Raw genomic sequence first — 17,944 nt, 5'->3', positions numbered from 1 at the left:
GTGTGTGTGTGTGTGTGTGCGTGCGTGCGTGCGTACCTGCTCGTAGTAGGATGACCTGGTCATCCAGGGGCAGTTCGGAGAAGTGTGGGATCCTTTTGGCCCACTCCACCAAGGTGAAGAGCTGCTTGTCTGCTGCTTGGCAGATATTGGTGACAGGGTCGTTTGTCTGGAGAGGAACACGGGGGGAGGAATGCAAAAACAAAGCAAGTCAATAACTGTGCTGGTGAGCTCCTTCAGTGACATCTAAACGTGTCTGACGGTGGTTAATGAGTGGGTGCAGCTGTGGCTATTGACTTGTGAATGTTTTAACACATTCTTGAAGTATTGAAGTTTAAAGGACAGAAACATTAGAGCCACCTTACAGTGCAATGCAAGCTAACCTAAGTGCAGCCTAAAAGTGACCACTGAGTTTAATCACTTTTTTTCTGATACACTGTTAGCAAAGTTCAACATTATGAGCTTTGGGTGGTAGAGTTTATTGCGGAGCTGTTGCAATGGATTGCATGAGATTGTACAGGTCTAGCCAATAAATTGGCAACACTGTGTCTACTTACTGATAATGTACTGACCTCTGAAATGGTTCTCAAGTCAAATACTGCAATAAATATTGCATTGTAAAAAAAAATTAAAAAAAAGTCAGTCAGTCTGATCCAAGTATGCAGTAACACTACAGACTGGATTTAGTCCCAAAAACGGTTTGTTGTGTTATTTATTTTTGAGCAGCTCACTAATCGAAAAAAAAACTTTGAATCTTGCAATTCATGGATCTGCCGCATTAAGTGTTTGGAGATTATGTCCTGAATTGAATTTGATTTGGCCTGATCATATTCCTTCATTCAGCTCCTTTACTCAGCTGGCTACATATGTTTTGACCACCACGGATCAGGCCAATATAATAAAGCAGCATTTAGAATTTTTTTTTTACTATACAGTGGTTCCTCCATCTGTTAGGTACCACTTCAGCCTCATGATAGAAACAGATTAATAATTCATGGGTTTGACCAAACCACGCTCAGTGTCTGTGATTCTTACTGAGTTGCTGGGGCTGCCGTCGCTGTACGACGTCTCTGTTTTGGGCTCCACAGCCAGCTCAGCATCCAGGATCTTGTCCACGGGCATTTCCTCGTTGAAACTGCTGGTAGATTCCACCTCGTTCTCCCCTCGCTCCCTTCCACGCTGCCTCTCTTCCTGCACCGCTGCGCGCATGCACACGCACACACGCACACACAGACACACACACACACACACACACACACACACACACACACACACACACACACACACAAAAACACATACATTCCAGGTCAAACACCTGAAGTAGATCAGCTAAACCACAATGTTAACACTAATGTTAACTCTGCACTGGACAATATTAAAAATGATTCTTTGCTCTACAGTTTGACTATAAGAAGACTAAAGAAACACCCTCAAAGAGGACAGAGAGTCTTACTGTAATCACTTGAACCCAATAATTAATGAATCAATTCATTTGACCAACAAAATGTCAGAAAATTCCTATCAACATTTCCTAAAAATCCAAGATCGTGGTAGTAAGCAATTTCTTCAGTCCAAGACATAAACAATATTTAGTATATTATTACATAAAACAAAGAAAAGCACCAAAGACTCACAATAATTAGGCTCCAAGTCAGGAATGTTTGACATTTCGCTTAAGAAATTACATTAACAAATAACTGATTACCAAAATAGTTGCTGACCATTTATATTGATCGATTAATCAATGGTAAACTAATAGTTTCAGCTCTGAATTGAATACTTTTCTTAAATGACCCCTTTAGCAGCTTCAAAATGAGATTAGATTTTGTCGTGTTACACATATTTCCATGGAGCCTGACCCTTTGAGATCTTGACTAGAATTTAAAATACATTTCTGCAGGTTTTCAACAATGCTTACCCCCTTAACAAGCATTTGTAATAATGGAAATAAAGATCAAGAACAAATCCCAGACCAATCCTTATTAAACATATCACACCTGCACACACACCTTCTCTCTTCATGCCCATGGCCAGGCACTTCTGGTAGCGACAGTATTGGCAGCGGTTTCGCTGGCGCTTGTCAATTAGGCACTCCTTCATGTCTCGACACGTGTAGGTAAGATCTTTACGTACGGTCCTCTTGAAGAAGCCTTTGCATCCCTCACAGCTGTACACACCGTAGTGCTTTCCTGTGGAAACACAATTCACAACATCAGTACTGCCTTTGAACCAACAATATGGCTCGATCTTCCAGTGCATAAAACTTAAACATGTAAGGTGACCAGAGGGCTATTTCACAAAACCAAGATAAGGGATTAAGCTGGGATTTCCCACTTATCCTGGCTCAATTTAGCCTTGACTCGGTTTCACAAAAGCAGATGCACCTAAGTTACCATGGAGATTTATTCTGTACAACTAGCCTGGTCCCGACCAGGCTAACAGCCATGATTTATTAATCCTGCTGCCTTTTATGTTCACTCAGCAGTGCTTTTACCTTATTGTTATCAGCCTGCATTACAATACAACAGGTGCATATTGCTGTTCAGTTAACTACTGTTATTATTTAAAGTTGTGACCATTATTATTTATAATTATTCATGTGACACTGTTACTGTTATATTGCTGCATGAAGACTGCTGTTCATATTGTTGTTAGAAGTTTGATGAATATATTATGGCAATTGTTGAGATAATTACAAAAGGCTGATAACATTTCAATTGTGTATTAAATGAAGTCTGTTACTAAGGGCAATGCATACAATGCTGTACCTGTGTGTTTCTATAGTGGACCAATGCACATAGAATTATTTTAGTTGATTACAATTTTTTTATTCTTTAACAATAAAGGATCATGTTTGTTCTGCTTCCATGTGCATTGTATTTGGCATTCTTAGCACACAATTTGTGTTGTCCAGTAAACTGGGATTATAATTTGGGAGGAGTGTACAATTTTAACAACATATCCTAATTGTACAATCCTCCCAAATTATAGACTTAGTTCACTGGACCAGTAACTATCTAGTGTTGTAGGCTATTGTACATTCATGTAACAACAGGGGAGGACACCCTAATGGTTTTTGACCTTATATTTTGCTGGGGAAAATTACTATACTCACTGTTGCATTCATGTTTACAGTGTGCATGGAATTTATCACGTAATTATCTTTAATGTTTCTAGATTTGAGTTCAATTTCTTCAGTGTCTTTCTTTTCTATGTCCATATATATGAGGGAGCAAAGCATATAATATGTAGAGAAGGAAACTCGGCCACTGTTAAAAAAAAAAAAAGGCGAGAAAAAGCGTGGCAGATAATAGCGGGCCGACTGAATGATATATCTAAAAATATACATTTATGAACTACTGCTCTTAACTGAAAGCATTCAATGAGTCACTGTCATTTGCAATGTACAGTTGTACACTTTGCATTAAAAGCGAGCAGTGGAAGTTAATATGACTTAGGTAATTTATATTTTAGCCCATGAGAGAGAGGGAGAAACAGAGTGAAAGAGATATTTAAGCATCATATTCTAGCATTATAGAAAATTGATCTTCATGGTAAATTTCCTGAGTAACATTATCTTCTGCTTACTTTTAAGGCAAAGAGTACAACTGTTAATTGGTGCAAATGATTAGTAGCCTTAATCCTTGAATGGTATGATTATGACGGTTTCAATTCAGAGCAGTGGTCAGTTAATGTATATGTTATCATGCTTCCATAAGAAGGTGCTGCTCACTCTGTGTAAAGTATGTACAATGCGTATTCTCCATTTTGGCATCAGTAAATCTGTGATCAACCTCGTGCTCTGTTAAAGAAAGCCGTGAGCACGCATCTATCCAAATTACTTCAGCCTGGCTTGACCTAATCGCACCTCCTCAGCCTGGCTTGGCCTTCGTGAAACGCACCAAGCCAGGATGCACAGATTAGACTAGGTCAAGCCTCACTTTATCGGTTATCCTGGATTTATAAATTCTGCTTTTGTGAAACAGCTCCCAGATGGTGAATCTGTATTTAGGTACATCTTTGGAATCACTATTGAAAGCATGTAGCCTTTCACTTCAGAATGACACTCCCTTCGTAAATACACAAAAACAATTAAGAGATCTTAGCAACAGCCCAAATGCTAGGCAAGGCATTTATGATCACCAACCACAACAACATAGCCCCTGCCTTTGAGACACAGTAGCAAAGGCTCGCTGAGATAAAGCAGCAGCCAAAACTGATGTTTTACCTGAATCCGTATTCAGATGACTATCATTTAGCAGTGCTGTGATGAGGTCTGAAGCCAGATTGAAATCTTTCAACCTGTCCAGGTTGCCTTTCTTTAGAAGTGGCTTAACAACTGCAGTTGTCAGTGTTTTTGGAAAAATGCCTGAGAGGAGTGAGTGAAAACATTTTTGAAAGAGCTGATCGGCAGGATGTCATGACAGCAGGTGGATAAATTAAGACGCTTCACTAAATCCTCCAGATTTTTAAACGTTAACAATCTCGCCCAATTGTTGTTATGCGGTTGCAGTTGCCGTCTGGTTCTTACTGTTTGACATGTAGGAATTTATAGCGACTCTGATATTTTTCAGATTTTTTCTTTACTAGAAAAAGTTGCAAACTCTTTACACTCATTTAGAGATAGGAAGTCAGTGGCTAACCATGTTAGGGGATTAGTTTGCTTCATAACAGTGGTAAACAAGGCACAATATTCCTGTTAATGTTAGAGAAAAAGGTTTGTCTAGCCTCATTTATTTCACAATTGTGAATATGGAGCCTCTCTTTAAAGATGTTGTAATACATCTGAGGATTGCTTATTCTCCATTTGCGCTCAGCTTTCCTGCATTCTCTTTACTTTTAACAGCTGGGCTATTTCTCCACGGTGCTTTCTTGTTTCAGGTGCAATAACTTTACGAGTTTTACAGTCAAGGTTATCAAAGAGCAAATCAACATTGCACTGATAAAACTGACAAAATACCTAAAAAGATACTTTCCTTCAGTTATCAGGGTGGCGATGTTGAGTGATGAGTGGGAGTGTAGTTTGTTTGCCCTTCCCTCTCCCCCCTCCTCACCCTCTAACATTACCTGAGGAGCGGTCCCCGCAAATGGAGCAGATGTGCTTTGACATTCCCCCGGGGCTCGTACACTGGTAGTTGATGTTTCCCAGGTTCTGTAGGCCCGGCGGAGGCTTGATGTCCTCCGAGCTGCTTACACTGTTCATAGAGTTCATCTGACAGTATGACAGGAAGACAGAACAGAGAACAGAGACAACAGAGACAAATAGTTGAAGCTGAGGTGGCCAGGACTGAACGAGCCGAGGAGGAAGCGGAGGGGAAGTAAGAGTGAAAAGTGCAGAGGCCGTCTCATGACACTCTCCCCCTTCCTCTATTTTCACATTTTGTCTTCCGCTCACCCATTATATTTTTTTCTTTTCCCCACCCACACCCTTTATTGTGAAAGTGCAGGGTGCGATCACATGCTGGGTAAGTGGGTGGTGCAGAGGCTTCTGTCAGAGGCTTGTCATACAGGTTTTTTAGTGTTTGTTGACAAGGAGAGGCGTACGAGAGGAGTCACGTGTGCAGAAAAAGCAGTTCTCAGACACAAACAGCAGAGGGCGCTAGTGTGTAGGGTCTTCCAATTTCTGAGAATAAGTTAAAGTTGTTAAAGACATTGCACTTCTGATCCATACACAATTAGTTTCACCAGTCCAAATGCTTGTTTTCATTGATCACGAGCTTCTTATAATGGCACCACAACAATTCAAACCTGAATTAAAGGGACTCTGAGACATTAACACATCTCATATGTCACCGCTGAAACCTCTTAAATGAGGGAAACGTGTTCGGGACCGCGGAACAAGTCCTGTTTCCTCTTTTTTTCGCTCTTATCATCTTTTCGCCCTTTGACCGTCTCCCGCTGATGACCGCCTGACCGCATTCCATTATTGTGCTTTGCATTTTTTGTTTTTGTTTAGTTGTTGTTGTAAACATCTGCAATCTTGAGTGGAAACAACAAGACTGACCTACACATGCCCTGCTGCCCTATATATTTGATGCTGCGAAGCATATAGGACATCGTTCCCACAGTCACCTCAGGCTCTTCCTATCACTTATTTACAACGTGCACTCTCTTCTGAATATCCTCCAATGGCAGACTTAACTCAGGCCTGTGACCCTGACAGCAGAGGAGAGTATACAAAACATCTTTTTTTCTTTTCTTTCAGTTTTCCTGGAGCTCACTAGTTCTCTGCACTGCAAACAACTCCTGCTGTAGATGCTTCAAAGGCCGACACACTTAAATGAGCATTGAACCCCCTGCGTACTTGCTTATGTGAGTCAATAAATAATGAGCAGCTATTCCTCTTGAGCGCAGAATATTTGCAAATAAATCATTTTACACATGTATGGATTGAAAATACTTGTGGTGCATTCAAACAGTTGTTCAGACATGTCGCTTTAGACAGACAACATGCTTCTTTAGAAAAGTGCTACAAGCACTGTATATGGATTATTGATGCATCATAAATTCTTTATACAACACATGCTATGAGGACCACACTGCATCACATATGTAACGTTTACAAGAGACACGCGCCTCCACTGTCATTTATTTTTAACTAAATGTCATTGGGTTTTAGATTGTTGGTCAGACATAACAGGCATGTCAACGTGGGCTTTGGGAAATTGTAATGGGCATTTTTTCAACTTTTTTTCTGTCATTTTTTGGACCAAATGATTAATCAGTAATTAAATCGGTAATGGTATTTGCTTATGCTTCTGTCAGCCCAGCACTGCTCATGAACTTCAGTTCACCCAAGGAAATAGTATAGTATGAGATGTTGCATGACACAATGACCCGATTGAGTCTTGGTCACTGGTTGTTGGCGAGCAGTGAAAAGATGGTTAGTCCGTACAATATCATCAACCCTGGCTGCCCCTTAAGGCACAGATCCATACTGTGATTGAACCAATTTATATCATTGTCTGCTGTTCCCTGCAGCACTGGCCTCGATCCAGCCTCTGAAGCACTCTATGTGTTTCTGTATGTACGGGTGATCATCAAAACACTGAGCCTTGTGTGGTTTGTAGTTCATTCAAGAGACCACTTAAAGAAAGCAGCTCCATTAGATCTCTCTCTTGTAGTCCTTTGTGCAAGACAGTGAAAGAAAGGGCAGTCTTATGGGTGTTTCTGTCTATTATTTATGCAATCTAAAAGATGCAACCTCACAGTGAAAGGAGCTGTGTCATAATCATGAACAACTCCGGTATCCTAAAGTGACAAGGGAAGAGAGAGTGTGGTAAAAAAAATATGAATAGGAGAAATGGTGAGAAAGAGAGAACAAATCAAAAGAAAATGGGGGCTGCTTTTTTTCTCTTTTTCCGTTCTCTCAGTAATCCATTAACGGGCTAACAGACAGACTGCGCCTTAAGTCCCCCCGCATGACAGCAGTAACACAGAACTCAGGAATGACCTTTAGGGCGAGAAGTTTAAAGGTCAGTAGAAGGGTAGGGGAGAGAGTGGAAAGCCACGCTTTGCCAGCCAAACACATTGGATATGCCCAACCTTCAACCTCCCGACTGTTGTTGGAGATTCCTGACTGAGAGGCACATGATCGACCAAAGAACATGATAGTTTAAAGCGGGCCGAGCTTGCCGAAGGTAGAAATTTGAAAGAATATGAATAAATAGAAAGTTAGTGTTGAGGACTAATTTAAACACATTAACTCTGTTTCAAAGCACCTTGTTTAATGTTTCGTAATGTCTTTCTGAATATTGTTTAAAGTGCTCATATTAAGCTCATTTTCAGGTTCATAATTGTATTTTGAGGTTGTACCAGAATAGGTTTACATGGTTTAATTTTCAATAAACACCAAATTTTTGTTGTACTGCACATTGTTGCAGATCATCTTTTCACCCTGTGTGTTCAAGTCTCTGTTTTAGCAACAGAGTGAGACATCTTACTTCTGTATCATCTTTGTTGGCACTCGCACATGCAGCTAGGTAAGGATCATAAGCTGTTTCCATAGACAGCAAAAGAAAGGATGTTTCTCTAACTTCGATCAGTTACAAGGCAGGATTAGCTGGGAGACTTCTACTAAACGAGGGCGCACTTCCAACTTTGCGTGGAATACCTGCAGAACAGGGACATGCAAGTAGTTCTTTTGTAGATTATGGTGAACTTGTGTGTGTTGTAGCAGTAGTTTGCCATTGAGAACGAGGTAGCATGCTAGCGGTTAGCTACCTTGTCTCGGCTACTGATGTGGAAAGCCGTGCAGATTTTGAACAGCTCACCCAGAGACTGAAGGCAGGACACATTCAGAAACCATATCTCACTCAAAACGGCATGGATGGTTTCTTTTCCAAGTTTGTATGCGTGTGGAAGCACCACAGACACAAAGTAACACCCCAAATCCAAGAAAAAGTGATTTTGTTTCATAATATGGGCACTTTAAGTTTTCACTAACTAAAGAGGTAGTTTTTGAAAGGCATGGCAAAGGATAGCAGATAAACCAACCGAGGGTGAATTACAACTTTTTATCACAACTCAAATTCACACATAATTTGAATATAAACCTTCTATTAATTTTAAGTACAAAGGTATATTTTCTTCAAGTTCCTTTCAAGACAATGACCATAGCTATTTGTTGACCATTAGAGCACCCACACATTTTCTCACCTGTGGACTGCCGAGTGGTCCAAAGTTCATGTTGGGCGTGGACGGCAATGATATAGAGGGCGAGCCCAGAGAAGATGTAATGACGGGGTAGGGTGAGGCCAGGCCGTTCATTGGTGAGCCCAAGCCTGACATGGGGGACAGTAAGGGCCTGGAGGTGCTGATGACTGACGGGTGGCCGACCATGCCACCCATGGGAGGAGAGTGGGTGTGGGTCATTGGCCCCGAGTCTGGAGGAGAAGGAGAACGTGTTACCAAGAATGAGGAGAAACAGAATAGAAATATATCAACTAAGTTAACAGTTGATTAGGTACACATACACAATCGAATGCATCCATTATAACAAATCCTTCTAACTTTGGCCTCATCAATGACCTGCTGAACGCGGAACTTTGTGTATCATGTCAAACAAAATAATGCAAACAAGCCACGTTTTAAAAATACATCCAAAAAAAATCATATTGCTTAAAGCTGCTCATAAGTGATTTAAGCAAGCTGTAAACACTGACATATAAGCACCTTATAAAGACTGCCATTTGGTGCTGAGCAGGTAGTGCACAGTGGGTTTATCAGAGCTTTTTAGCTTAAAACAGCTGCCTGCAGTGGCTAGAAACAACACTTATGACAGCAGTGAGAATCTATGGCGGTAAAAAACAAAATGAGCTGAAAAACACAAAAACGCTCAGTAGAGCTGCATGGTTGAATAATTTCTGCACATATAATATGCACATAGTTTTGATTGAATTTAATCCAGTTGCTATAGTCCATATAAAAATATGGACTATAGTAGCTTTAAGATCCCACAACATATCACACTTTAAAATAAGCGGCATATAAATAGATTAAAAAATATAGTAAGCGATGTTGATCTAATACATCTTTTTTCTAATTCAGCGAATATCTCCTCACGGTCAGCTAGCTCTCTATTTTGTGTGCGCTGAAAAAAAAATCTGGTGTTCCTACACAGCCCTGGCTGTGTAAATGGAAAAAAAAACAGAAAGGTGAGCACGAGCCAAACAACACTATTCCACCCAATCAGCACCAGGTGGCGCGTGCAAACAAGTGATGGGGGCGGGGGGAGGCAGCGCCGGCCAGGAGTTATCAACAGGAAGAGTTGGCAGCGAAACAGCAAAAGGACTATAGAATACAAATTAAAGAAGTTGTATGAACGGGAAAGGAGGAAGAGCCTTGTTAACATCGATGAGGTGTTTCAACCATGGTTTCAACACGGCAGAAACCTCTTGCCGTTATGGACAAATGAGTAATAACATTAGCTTTGCTGTTTCACTGTTTGCTGTTTTCAATAGGTCAGTTTAACCTCGTCCGTTATATATTGTTTACTGTTGTTTACAGCAGGAGCGACAGTTTCTAATCCACAACTTAACATGGGCTAACATCGACTCTGACATATTTCGTTTAGTCAGCAGAGACACTAACAGAAGTGGTTGCTATGGCAATGCCCGTCCATGAATCTGGGGGGGCGGAGATTCTGAAGGGGTGGGGGTTGTATTTGTATGGCAGTTGAGTTTAACTATCAACAATCTTCACGCAGCATTGCTTACTGCACCTTTAAACAAACCTGAGAATCCGAGAATATATTGTCGACTAACCGTGCATTAGCGTGTATTTATGCAGTCAGTGTTGTGTAAATATGGCTACACAGAGTGATGAAGCTCTGCTGATTTTGGTCAGAGGGTGCTGACTTTGCTTTGCATCCAATGATGTAAACTGACAGGCTGGCATTTACATAGATGACCTACTTAGAAAAGCTGTCAGTCAACTGTGTAACAGGGCGTGGTGTGTAAATTCATGCATGTGCTGTAGTTGTGAGGACAATCATTCATCATCAACACATACTACAAATACCAACATACACATACAGAATGCACATGTAAGGACCAACATGTGCTGTACTCGTTGTATACTGCCACAGGCTGTCTGTCACTGCTTGTTCAGTGACAGACAGATGCAATAAGCAGTCTGTCTCACTGCTATGACTCAAAGAAATGAATAAAACTGGGGTTTTCTGAGCAAAATTATACTGATGAAGAAATACATGCCACCATTATGCACATTTGGACTGATCTAATGCTCGGAAAAATTCAAAAGCTTGTGCTTGTGTGTCAGTGCACCATCCCCCACTTTCACACACACACACACACACACACACACACACACACACACACACACACACACACACACACACACACACACACACGGTTACTTAAAAGATGCAAAAAGGTTATATTTCTTCTTTTTCTACCATAAAGCTCAACAGGGTGCTCAGAGATCAGAAATCCATTAAAACACACAATCCATCATTGATAAGCATTACAAAAATATACCTTTGCAAAGCTGATTTTGTATTATATATACATTTTCAGGAAATATAAACTTTTCAACGATAATGCAATCCCCTTGCCACTTGAAAATCCATTTTATATTAGCACAGATTCACTGTTGCCACTCACGGCCCAACAAGAGGGAGCTTGTTTTGTCTCACTAATTAGCAAACAGATTAAAAGTGTAAATAACAAGACAAGATTGTATTGATAATTTCTCTGGTTCCAAGCTGATCATTGAACCTCACATGTGTTCAATTGCAGCATTTCAGTTCCCTATTTGTAATTCCTCGAGCCTAAAGATTTAACCTGAATGAGAGGATCCATCTGTGCATGGAAACTCAGTGATGTTTCTTTACAACCAATGCTGTCTGAAGACTTATACAGACTTGTTTTGTTTAATCATCTCTCCTCTGGGGATCAATAAAGGCTTATCTAATCTTAAATCAAAGGTCCACTTTTTTCAACCTCAGCTCTATTTATTTGTTATCACATCTTTATCTGTATCATTACACTTGTCAGTATATGTTGTAGGAGACTCTATTTAAAGGTCCCATATCGTAAAAGTGAGATTTGGTGATATATAAATACCATAAAATATCAAAAGGCTTAATCCACAGAGAAATGCACATTGCCAGAAACTATGCCTTTAAACAAACTGTCTGGACTTCCGTATGGTTGTGATGTCACAACTATAAATATATATATATATTATATATATATAATGCAAGATATATATATCTTGGTAGAAAGTGCCGCTACCGTGCCATTACAGTCATTCCTTGGCTGTGAAGACGGTGCGGAGACTCCGAGAGCACATTTGCAGAAGACCCAGAAATGCTGACCAATCAGAGCAGACTGGGCTTTTCGGGAGGGGGGCTTAAAGAGACAAAAAATTGTGTGTTTCAGAAGGAGGGTGAATACAGGTTTATTCAGACAAACAGTATGAGAAAAACAATGTGTTTTTGAACATTAAAGAATAGAAACAAGTTCTAGTGAGACCCAAAAAACAAATGATAAGCTGAAAATTTGCATAATATGGGATCTTTAAGACAAATCTTACCCCTGGTGATGCAGCCATCATGTGCTGAGCATTATCGAGAATAACTAGTTTCATTAGTTTTGACATCTAGTTTAAATTTACTTTTCCACATCACGGTTTCTAAGTTTTAGCTGGTATAGAGAAATTAGTTGCTACTGCAGGATTTTTTGGGGGTGAACAAAACTATTTTCCTATGATAATGACGTGTAACGCCTAGACATACAAGGAAGAGTACATATTAGGGTGAAAATTGCTTTTGACCTCTTATGGCTTTCTTTGGTTCTTTATTTGAATGTCACATATCCTATCATGTGGTCTTTCCTGTTTCTGTAACCACTTTGAAACTGTTTTTTTATATGGAATACACAAATAAGGATCTCATTTGACGCTGTGAGATTAACTTCATGGAAAATATCAAAAGATCTACTGGCCCACAGGCAGTGGGTGTCACAGGAGCATCTCCTAAGTTTACAAAGATGTGTTTCTTGGTGTCTATTTCTGAGAAATAATTGCTTGTGTGCACAAATAATGTTTGGACTATCTCTGCCTGTGACTTCAGTTTGCAGGCGTTTTGAAAGTTAAACAGAACTGTTTGCTAAATACTTTGCAATTGTTTTGAAATGTTGCTCTGATACTTAACCTTTGGCAGTGATTTAACCCCCCCCCCCCCATTAGTTTCTTCCCCACTGGATATGACTCTATTTTAAGGGAATGGAAAGTTTGAGTAATGCAAGATAGTTGCTTTCAAATTTCAAGGAATAGGGAAACAGAGAGGAATGTCACATTGTCTGCCTGGATGCATTTTTTTTTAACATGAGGACACACTGTAAAACACACAGCTGGTCATTCACTCCCTCTCTGTATGCCAAGGAACAGATGTTGTGCAACTTCCTGTTTAGTGCAGAGACTATAGCCTCCACCCCCTCTCTTATTCTCCCACTTTCTCCAACCCTCCATGAGTGAACCCTGGCAGGCAAATGTGTATTTGGGCCTCCCTCTGTCCCACAGAGCTGACTGGACACACAAGATATATTGTAGTGTAGTGTAGTGTAATACACCAAACCCTTTAAACGGTATGCTACTGCCCGTAAGCACTACCTAGTTTTAAATTCTACAATGGCGGGAGTGTAGTTCCAGCTTTTTGGAGAAGAGATTCATCTAAATAACGAGCTTATGTAATGGATGAGGACTGTACAGCATGTACTGTGTCTGATTTTGTGCACTGACCCCTCTCTTTATGTGCATGACAAATTCCCTTCGGGGTTCGTAAAAGATCTATTCTATTCTAGAAGTGCTGAGTAGGAGACATAGTAACGGGGGTATCGTCACTCCAGCCAACAATTTGCCAATGTGCTCTCGCAGACCAACAAGTATTCTGCCTAGGCCAGATGAAAAGATGGCAAGATAAAGGTTGAGATCTGAAACAGTAAGAACACAGACTGGTGGGGTAGACAGGCACCGTTTAAAACTAAACTCACAACTAGCAGCAGTGTACAGATGTTCATATTCTTTCCTTTTGTGCCAAATTGTGTCTATACTTTTCCACTTTCTCATAAGCTTGAAATCAGGTCATTCAAGCCAGACAGTAGCCCCAACCAGAACTCAAATTTACTGTTTCTGATCAATAATGCACTCACACAAAATGTCCAGGTGAGGGATTTTCGAGATGATCAGGACAGAATTTGCTCTGGCCGAGAACAGTGACGATTCTAGACCATTTCAAATCTCAATAATTTATGAAAATGGTAAAAATCCCTCCAAAATGCCACATTAAGGGACCAAGAACTTGAGGAACAACGTAGAAAAATCCATGCTGTGAATAAAGGGTAATTGCATTGTTTTTTTTTTAACCTGGACCCCATTTCCCCATGCATTTGTGTCTCATAAGCCGCTTTCTGACCAAGTAGTTACAGGAACATAGTTATAGGAAAAGTCCACTTCTAAGCCGATCTACTAACTGCTCTCACCCAATACCATTTTTTCCATTTGCACTGGCCAAGTGGCCATAGGGACTATAGGAGGGGTAAGGGAGTGATGCAACCACAGCAACGGTCTATCTATAGCATTAAAACATACATATATACATACATATATATATATATATATATATATATATATAGCTAGCATATTTTTCATAATTTAAACAAGTCTCCCGAAGAGAAACGGGTATCTCTCTCTCCCCCGCCTCTGCCTGCTGCGCTGTGGACGTGTGTCTGTGTGTGTGTGTGTGTGTGTGTGTGTGACCATCAGGCAGCAAGGTCGTCAAGCCCGCTTGTGGAGTTTAACTCCAAAATGGCGAAATAAAAGCCTGTAATTTACGAGACCGGTCTGAGAGACCTCCAGCTTACAGCGGGGTCTCTGAGCATAACGCCAGGGAAGGCGCCTGCTGCCTGTCGCTTCACTTCATGGAGCTTCTCAACTCTGAAAACTGGGGCAATTGTGCACTCTCAATTTTTGTCTTCTAAAAGTGTTTGTTTTGCCACTGACCGGCTCAGACTGTAATTAAAAGTGTCTGACAACAACATTGATCTCACAAGGTTTTTTTTTTTTTTTTTTTTTTGGGCAATTGGATACTTTTGGACTACTTTTCTGGAACTGCTCAAAAACTACTTATTGTCAATTTCTATAGAAAAGTCATACATCTTCTAAATGCTCTGGGTCTCTAGTTTGTGGTTGCAAAGTTTCATGAGGCCGTCATTATCCTCGAGGTCACAACAAGTCATTTTATACAGTGAGGTCAAGTCTCAAAAAATTGATTCAGTACAATGAAATAACATTCATCCTACAGGAATAACATTGGGCTCATTATATCCACAACAGTCTCAGCTTTCCAGTCATACCCAATTTTAGCAATCCTTAGACTGTTTAAGGACCCCAGCATGCTATATAATATGAATTCAAATTCACTATTTTAGAATAGGCAAAAATAAGACATTTATAATGCATGAGAAAAACTGCATTGGAGTAGCATTAAGTGGGCATGTCTGTAAAGGGGAGACTCGTGGATATAGAACCCATTTTCATTCAGATATCTAGAAGTGAGAGATAAAGGGACTGCTTTGAAAATGCCCGTGCCAGTTTTTCCCTCGCCAAAATAGCCTAAATAGCCTTTAGCCCTTCCTGACACTCTAGTACCAATGGATGCCTTAAGCAGTCCTGTTTGATATGATACTAGTATCTTCATTATAGCTTTGAAACAGATCTTCTTAAAGACAGTCTAGTTAGGGGGTCCAGCATTGGGGTCCAGGCTTAATATTACAGCCCCCCAGCCCCTTCAGAATAGCAATTGCTGCTAGCAGATTAATAACATAAAAACTAAAACTGAGGTGATTAGCCAATTAATCGATTAGTTGAACATTTATTGACAACATTTTGATTGTTCTTTGGTTCCAGCTTTTCAAATGTGTGGATTTGCAGCTTGATGTTTTATAGCATTGTTAATTGAAAATCTCTGGATTTTGCAATGTTGGGTCATCTTAAGCTCAGATATCTTTTGACCAGCAAAGTTTCGGATATTTTCTAGATAAACCAATTAAAAAACAACCGATCAATAATAAAATAATAGTCATGAGTTGCAGTTCCTATTTGAAACTTACTCAGTCTCTGTCATGGTGAAGGGCTAGTTTCCTACAACATGACATTGGAAACGTCTTAAAGGAATACGCCACCGTTTGTTGAAATAGGGCTTATCACGGTCTCCCCTAGCTGTAGATAGGTGGGCCAATGCATTTTATGTCTCAGTGCAAGTAATTAAGTTTAGTTTTTTGTCTTTTGTTGGCTCACTTTTACTCACAACATGCTAGAATTCCATTCACTAAGCTAAGCTAACTAGCGGTGGCGCTGCCGGTGTTTTACCGGACCAAAACAATGCATGCACAAAAAATGCATTGGCCCACCTATCTGCAGCTAAGGAAGACCGTGATAAGCCCTATTTTGACTATTTTAATGGTGGCGTATCCCTTTAAACATAACCTGCATGTTTGAGACAAAACCAAAGATGGCTGCATTCTGTCCAGACTTGAGAGTCTTTGTTGCTGCAGTAGACAGTAGAGCACAGAAGCACATGGACAGTCAGCTGGTGGAATGCCTAAAAGGGAATGACCAGCGAGTTGTGCATGCTTTGTGAAAGGAGTGTGTATTTGTGTTTGTGTGGAAGGAGGCCAACATGTTTAGCGGAGGAAGCATAAATCGTCCCAGAGCGGCTCAATGGGGCCTATCCTTGAATGACCTTACTCAACCGGCTGTTCCATCTCTATTCTATGTAAATCACTTCTATACAGAGAAGCCTCTGGAAGGTACATGCCTATCACACATTGCACAGCAGAGGACGGTACATTAGCAAGCACTGGGAGGTTTTTCATAAACAGCTTGCAATATCATAAGACACATATTTAGTTCCAGTGCTTCCTGTCAGTCTCTGTTTGAACCTATACAGTGCTGCAGCAACACAAGCATCTATTTGAAAGCAAAACAAACAGACAGTGCAGTGAAGGGCACCTTTGACCACCGGCGGTGCACATCAAAGGATGTTGCCAAACTCCTGAACCAAGGTCAAAAAAGTTCCTATCTGCAGCAGTTACACTGATCATTCTCAGAAATGACTGCAGCGAGGGGACGCACAATAAAGTGAATCTTCAGCGACTAACATAATGCCATTAAAACAACAGTAGACCAGTATCAAAGTTTGATATGAATAAAGGATGGATGATGTTCACTAATCATCATAACTTAGCTTCAACAGCAATACATGTAAAAATAAAATTTTTTCAGCATATGACATTTTCTTTCAGGCTCACCTTTGATATGTTTGTCCTAATTAATTATAGTATGACCAGTTAATGATTCTGGACTGAACTGTGGGCTGGTTTGTTTACTAAATGTTTTGTAGACATTTTGAGTATAATGTTATAGAAGTTATTTGAATAAACTATTTAGTAAGATAGTATTAAAATAGGCTATTTTGCTACATTCATTTTATTGTTCATTCCTGTTGTGAAATCATTATAACAACTATATATACAAGGATTTGTCTTGGTGACAATAGTGTAGGAACTGTATTTATATCTGGATTTAAGATATATATCTGGTCTCCCACAGAATACGATATATATATATATATATGCACTGACACACATGGCTCAATAGTTGCTGCTTTTCTCTGTTTTTTTAAATAATAAATAAAAAAATGTTGGGTTTTGGACTGTTGGTCGGACAAAACAAGCAAACTGAGCATGGGCTTTGGAAAACTGTCAAAGGCATTTTCACTACTTCCTGGCATTTTCATAAAGAAAAAATTGGCAAAGTAATAATTGACAAATTGAATCAATAGTGAAAAAAATGCAGTCCCACAATGAACTTTGATCAGTAAACTGCATTTCTCCCTCTTCGCGTTAATATTTTTCCATTGTATACACTGGATATACACAGGAAAATGCTTAAATCATTATTTATTATATCACAATGTAAACAAGTAATCTGAAACAGTGTAAACTATTTCAGATTCCCTGTATACACAGAGCACCAATGCCACATCATCATCACCATCAAACAGCTGCTGCATGCTTTAGGTGATCATTTATGTAGGTCAAACACAATTTATTCTCACATTTGTGGCCGAGAACAGCCTAAGCCACAAATGTATCACACTGATGTGCCGATCAACAGGTTGAAAGAAACATCACAGACCGCAAACCCTCTAAATCCCTTACTGTTAATTACTGGGTAGTGGCTGGATGGAGCACTTCACTGTGTGGTAATTCAATAAACCCATGGCCCCCTAGCTAATAATATCTCCTGTCTGGAGAAACAGACCAGTACTGGGAGTGTATATTGTGTGTGTGTGTGCGTGTGTGTGTGTGTGTGTGTGTGTGTGGGGGGGGGGGGGGGGGTGTGCAGTGAGTGACGAGGG

At 40.1% G+C, this 17,944-nt stretch overlaps 1 protein-coding gene across 3 annotated transcripts in view; it reads right to left on the bottom strand.

The window, feature by feature from the left end:
* Positions 1-17,944, bottom strand: part of rxrgb (retinoid X receptor, gamma b) — a 34,915-nt gene that overhangs the window by 3,065 nt on the left and 13,906 nt on the right. For 2 of the 3 annotated variants that reach the window (XM_028586943.1, XM_028586941.1), the window contains exons 2-6: positions 8,656-8,882; positions 5,065-5,209; positions 1,995-2,186; positions 1,033-1,196; positions 37-166 (exon numbers count right to left, since the gene is read on the bottom strand). In XM_028586943.1, the coding sequence (XP_028442744.1) occupies positions 37-166; positions 1,033-1,196; positions 1,995-2,186; positions 5,065-5,209; positions 8,656-8,882 (858 nt within the window). The remainder of the gene's footprint in view (positions 1-36; positions 167-1,032; positions 1,197-1,994; positions 2,187-5,064; positions 5,210-8,655; positions 8,883-17,944) is intronic. The other variant, XM_028586942.1, reaches the window with a different exon arrangement.

This window comes from Perca flavescens, chromosome 9 (assembly GCF_004354835.1).
Source record: "Perca flavescens isolate YP-PL-M2 chromosome 9, PFLA_1.0, whole genome shotgun sequence".
In the NCBI taxonomy this organism is placed as follows: Eukaryota; Metazoa; Chordata; class Actinopteri; order Perciformes; family Percidae; genus Perca; species Perca flavescens.
Note: the sequence above shows the minus strand (reverse complement) of the source record. Positions and strands in the feature narration are given on the sequence as shown.